Here is a 6,290-nt window from a genome sequence, read left to right as displayed (position 1 = left end):
AGCAGGAGATGCATCACTCCTGTAACACCTGTAACATTCAGCAGTCGCCTCATTGTTCTGACACACACAACAAAACTATTGACTACACTACACACTAACTACACAAGATTTGCGCTAAACGTTGCAAATCTCTCACATCTCAAAGCACCGCCATCACTCCTAAAACTTCCCCCCGTTTCTTAACAACTAGACGCCACGTTGCCATATCATTCTTTGATTGGTCGACATGGTACTTTTTTGGACGAATAGGAAAGGCAGAGGGGGGTGGGGTTTGTTTTTGCTCACAGGTGGAGAGCGCTTTCGAGTGTTTTCCTTATAAAACGCCGTTTTTACCGTTTCTTCCTGCAGTAAATATAAACAACGATAGTATTCAGAAAGAAAACAAAACATTGCAGATGTTTTTATCACAACTCTGGTTTTACGTGGTCTATCAACACAATTTAAAAACTGGTGTAAAGTCCCCAATTTTTCCGTCAATTGTTCCGTCTGTCCTGCTCACATCTCCAATGGTTGTACACGTTGTCATTAACATGGCTTCACTCCACATCAGCCACGCCGCTTTGCCAGCTAAAACACTGGTGTCGGTACATAAGGACGCTGTCATAGCCTGCCAACAACGTTGATTGGCTGCGCATACACGCATTATTGGCTGGACTATGGGATAAGGTGGCATCGTTCCCATATGGGAGCAGCCAGTCACTTACTGACCAACACTGCAAAACAGAATTGTTAAAGTATTAATTTTAATTTCAATTCAGGTTAGATTTTTTTTGGTGCGCAACGCAGAATTTCTGTGCGCAGAGACTGTGCCAGCAGTGCGCAATTGCGCACGTGCGCAGCTTAGAGGGAACATTGCATAGGCCCACTAAAAGTTACAAAATAAGCTACTATCAAATACATTTTCTGTAAACACATCAGAAGGTTATTTATGTGGCAAAAAGTTAGATCTATACAAAATGTTGCAGGGAAACAGAGAAGGAGCTCGTATAGGTTTGAGTTTTATTCACATCTATTGTGCAGGTACAAATAGCAGAGTGGAAAACTTTATATTTTGTGTTTGCAAACATTAATTTATGAAGATTAATTAACATGAGTGTAGCACAAAGTAAAGGTGAAAGCAGTATTCTGACATGACAGTGCAATCAAAACACATTTTGCCACAACAATCTGTGAATAATTGTGACAAACAACTGTCATTTTAATATTGGACAGACTAGTTGTGCAGCCCTAACCTGAAATATGCTGTTTGTTCTGAATGAAAAACGTTAGTCTTTGGTAAACATTTTAATCCCATTTATAGATGCAATATGTTATTTCAGTTAAGACTAAATGTTACCACACGTTCCCATCATTAGAGCGCATTTAAAGTGTGGAGAAGTCTGTGAAGGTTCTCAGTCATCCAGGTCATCGTAGTCTAAGGAGCTTGCTAAGAAAAGCGTCTGGACTTCTTTGAGTTACTTGAAGACGTTTCACCTCTCATCCGAGAAGCTTCTTCAGTTCTAAGGGTCAAATGGTGGAGAGTCCAAGCTGTATTGAAGAATTTCTAACTTCATGTAGGCTAAACAGCGGCCTAGAATTAGACTCAAAATCCTGCACTTGCCCAAAATAAAGGGGGCGTTAATGTACCAGATTCTACAGAACACCAGAAATAACTGCTAAGATGGGTCCAACACATCTGAGTTCATGCTGGAGGAACTGTGGGACACACTCTGCCAACCACACTCATATATTGTGGCTCTGCCTTAAACTCTGTGTATTCTGGAGGCAGATATTTGATGCTCTCAAAGACATTTTCCAAGGTAAATATTCCACTAAGTCCTACAGTAGCAGTGTTGGGAAGGATTGCAGAACATATTGACTGCAAAGCCAAAAGTTACCTGCTAAATATATGACTCACTGCAGCCCTAAAATGCATAACTATCAGATGGTTAAAACCAGATATAATCTATGGATCCATGTCTGTCTGATGGAACAAATTACATACTCAGACTACAGAAACAAGTCTTTGAGAAACGGTGGGGACCCATGTTACCTTTACTATTACAATGAAGAACACCACCTAGTTTTGTGAGCTCTCTCTCTCTCCACACACACACACACACACACACACACACACACACACACACACACACACACACACACACACACACACACAGCATGTTATGCCAGTTTCAGCTGAAACTATGTTTCAAACCATAATCCGGGTTTTTAGTTCACCATTTATGAGGTTTCAAGAAGAAAATAAAAGACAGATCTGAATGTTTGAAAATGTTTTGGAAAGATTCTGTAAAGATGAGATGAAAAATACTCAAAGGATAAATTTAATTGGTTTATTATTTAGATAAGAATAACAAGCAAGTAAATGAAGAAACAAGGTAAAATGAAGTAATAATGAAAGAAGTTAAACAAGTAAAAGAAGAAACAAGGTAAAATGAAGTAATAATGAAAGAAGTTAAACAAGTAAATGAAGAAACAAGGTAAAATGAAGTAATAATGAAAGAAGTTAAACAAGTAAATGAAGAAACAAGGTAAAATGAAGTAATAATGAAAGAAGTTAAACAAGTAAAAGAAGAAACAAGGTAAAATGAAGTAATAATGAAAGGAGTTAAACAAGTAAATGAAGAAACAAGGTAAAATGAAGTAATAATGAAAGAAGTTAAACAAGTAAATGAAGAAACCAGGTAAAATGAAGTAATAATGAAAGAAGTTAAACAAGTAAATGAAGAAACAAGGTAAAATGAAGAAATAATGAAAAAGTTAAACAAGTAAATGAAGAAACAAGGTAAAATGAAGTAATAATGAAAGAAGTTAAACAAGTAAATGAAGAAACAAGGTAAAATGAAGTAATAATGAAAGAAGTTAAACAAGTAAATGAAGAAACAAGGTAAAATGAAGTAATAATGAAAAAGTTAAACAAGTAAATGAAGAAACAAGGTAAAATGAAGTAATAATGAAAGAAGTTAAACAAGTAAATGAAGAAACAAGGTAAAATGAAGTAATAATGAAAGAAGTTAAACAAGTAAATGAAGAAACAAGGTAAAATGAAGTAATAATGAAAGAAGTTAAACAAGTAAATGAAGAAACAAGGTAAAATGAAGTAATAATGAAAGAAGTTAAACAAGTAAATGAAGAAACAAGGTAAAATGAAGTAATAATGAAAGGAGTTAAACAAGTAAATGAAGAAACAAGGTAAAATGAAGTAATAATGAAAGAAGTTAAACAAGTAAATGAAGAAACAAGGTAAAATGAAGTAATAATGAAAGAAGTTAAACAAGTAAATGAAGAAAAAAGGTAAAATGAAGTAATAATGAAAGAAGTTAAACAAGTAAATGAAGAAAAAAGGTAAAATGAAGAAATAATGAAAGAAGTTAAACAAGTAAATGAAGAAACAAGGTAAAATGAAGTAATAATGAAAGAAGTTAAACAAGTAAATGAAGAAACAAGGTAAAATGAAGTAATAATGAAAGAAGTTAAACAAGTAAATGAAGAAAAAAGGTAAAATGAAGTAATAATGAAAGAAGTTAAACAAGTAAATGAAGAAACAAGGTAAAATGAAGTAATAATGAAAGAAGTTAAACAAGTAAATGAAGAAAAAAGGTAAAATGAAGTAATAATGAAAGAAGTTAAACAAGTAAATGAAGAAACAAGGTAAAATGAAGTAATAATGAAAGAAGTTAAACAAGTAAATGAAGAAAAAAGGTAAAATGAAGAAATAAGGAAAGAAGTTAGGAGAGAAAACCCCAACAATCCCCTCTGAGCAAGCACTTGGCGACAGTGGGGAGGAAAAACTGCCTTTAAACGGGCAGAAACCTCCGGCAGAACCAGGCTCAGGAGGGGACAGTCAACTGCCGGGACTGGTTGGGGGGGTTAACAGAGGTGGAGCAAGACGAGGCTACATCAGGTGAGGAAGCAGTAGCGTCTCTCCTCTGGAACAAGTGGAACCATTTTTTCTTTTTTTTCATGCACTTTTCCACGAGCGCTTTTTTCTCCACGATGAGATTTCTCAGCTCGTCGATGGTTTCTGCGTTTTTTTTCTTCAAGTTTCTCACATCTTTGTTCCATCTCTTCCAATGCTGCTTGTTGTTCTTCAAGCTTGTCTTTGAGTTGTTTGGATGTTTCCTCCTGTATCAGCTTGTCCTTGTGCATGTCTGCATTTCTCTGTTGGACCTCTTTGTGCTTGTCTTTTAACTGCTTCTTTCTTTTCTTGATTTCTTGATTTTTGTCTTCATGTATTTTGTCTTCTTGTTGTTTTTGTGACTGCATTTGAGTGTGTTCACTCTTCAAGTTATTGAATTCCACCAAACGCCCCTTAACGAGCTCGGAGTTGTTTCTCGCTATCTGATCGATCCTTTTCTGCATCTGTGAGCACCGTTTCTCCAGTTTGTCCCTTTCTTCTTCCACTTTAGTTGCTTTGTCCTCCAGCTGATTACAAAACTCTTGCAGTTTTAGATTTTTAGACTGAAAGTCCTGGACGATGCGTTTTCCTTCTTTCAGTCTTTCCTGCTGTTGCTCTTTCTGTTGAAGAAGGTCTTTATTTTGGCGCAGTGTTTCATCCAGGCTTTCTTTCAGCATGCGGTATTTTTCCTGCATGCTCTTCAGTTTGTGCTGCATGTCTTGTTGCTTTTTGTCCTGCTCTTCCTTCTGTTGGAGGAATTTATTCTTTTCTTCCACAGCTTCATGGAGCTGTCTTTGGAGGAGCCGATTTTTTCGGTCCATGTATTGGAGATCCCGTTGTATCTTATCAGTCATCGTTTTCTTGTCTTGGAGCTGGTTGGTCATTTCTTTTAGTTCTGCGCGCTTTTGCCTGTTTTCTTTATTGAGGTGCACAATCTGCTCTCGGGCCTGAGCAAACTTGATTCCCCAGCCCTCATTAATAATGTTTATGTCCGGCTGGCGCTGTTGTCTTTCTTCCAGCTCTTTATTTTGGGCTTCCATTCGTCTACACTTGTCCTCCAGTTGAAGTTTTTCTTCTTCAATTTGTTGCATTTTTTTCTGGAGAAGGTAGTTTTCCTTCCTACTCTCCTCTAATGCCCTTTGGGAGGATGAGACGCCATTTGGGGAAATCGGCCGGCCACTCCAGGAAGGAGAGGCGGCGTAATCTTTTTGAATTGGTTGTTTTTTTCTTGGAAACATGTTGGAGTTTCTATACGATGACTTTGAAGAGCTTTCCAAATGTTTCTGTGGTGAACGTTTTGTATGCTGCAAACACAGATGCTGCTGAAACGAACTAAATCTTGCTGTTTCTCACCCCTATTTAAGGAAAAACATCAAAGGACTTATGACGTTCTATGACATCATCACTCCAATGAGATTGTCACAAGACGTTTTGGAATGGGGTGTTTTTTTTTAAACTGTTTTCAAACTTAACTTAAAATTTCATTGTTTCCTAGTTGTGGACTATTGGTTAGTCCAGCCGATGATGAAATTAATTGTCACAAACATCCCTAATATTACATAACAGACAACAGAAAACAAGACAGTTTTTTTTCTAATAGAGGTATAATAAAAGTTTTTTTAATTATCCTACTTTTTATAAAAGAGAACATTTATTAAAGAGTATGTATTTAATTAAAAAACTCTGTTCATCTAAAGCAGGGGTCAGCAACCTTTAAGACCCAAAGAGCCATAATTGGCCTATCTGGGGTTGAAAGGCTCGATAAATGCACGGCGTTTCGCCGGGTACACCGGCTTCCGCGAGTGTGATGCTTATTTTGAGCGATGAAAAAATAACAAAATATAATTTTATTTGTATATTGCAAAATCACAATAATCTTCCAATTTAGAACTACAAGTAAAAAAAAAAGAACTGGCATAAATAAAATACACTTCAGCTAAATACTAATTTATTTTCCCAAACCACGCAGAGCCGCACTATAAGGACTAAAGAGCCGCATGAGGCTCCGGAGCCGCAGGTTGCCGACCCCTGATCTAAAGGCTATAACAAAAAGCTTCCTGCTGGAAAATGAAATGTCCCCATTAAGAGTCTGAATCAGGAGCCGATGACATTACTCTGTAAACTCTCAAAGCACTTTAATAAACAAGCAAACAGTTCCACCTCTCGCATTATTGCGTAAAGTTGACAGCGCGTCAGGCAAATAGGCAGGCTCCATCCCCGGCCTCTAGCGACTGTGGAAGTCGCTACATCTTTAGTCAACAAAAAACGGCATTCTGGAGAAGCCAGCCACAAGCAGGATCAAAGAAATCAGATCAAGGAACCTGAAAGACGCCAAGTAAGTGCAGCGCATCTGAATGAGTGAGCCCAGCAGCACCGACACACCTGACGCAATTCT

General features: G+C 37.1%; 1 protein-coding gene across 1 annotated transcript; it reads right to left on the bottom strand.

Moving 5' to 3' along the window:
- Window positions 1–3,897: 3,897 nt before the first annotated feature.
- LOC146636816 (uncharacterized) lies at window positions 3,898–5,133 on the bottom strand. The gene has a single exon (XM_085351063.1). The coding sequence runs from the start codon at window positions 5,131–5,133 to the stop codon at window positions 3,898–3,900; it is 1,236 nt and encodes a 411-aa protein (XP_085207189.1).
- Between the last annotated feature and the right edge of the window lie 1,157 nt (window positions 5,134–6,290).

Source organism: Diplotaxodon limnothrissa, linkage group LG3 (assembly GCF_057381915.1).
Source record: "Diplotaxodon limnothrissa isolate DT_005_m linkage group LG3, D_limnothrissa_male_GT1.1, whole genome shotgun sequence".
Taxonomy (NCBI): domain Eukaryota; kingdom Metazoa; phylum Chordata; class Actinopteri; order Cichliformes; family Cichlidae; genus Diplotaxodon; species Diplotaxodon limnothrissa.
This window is presented reverse-complemented; position numbering and strand designations above follow the sequence as displayed.

Bases quoted from the DNA above. Each gene is read 5' to 3' on its own strand.
- LOC146636816 (XM_085351063.1), bottom strand. From the start codon at position 5,133: ATGTTTCCAAGAAAAAAACAACCAATTCAAAAAGATTACGCCGCCTCT.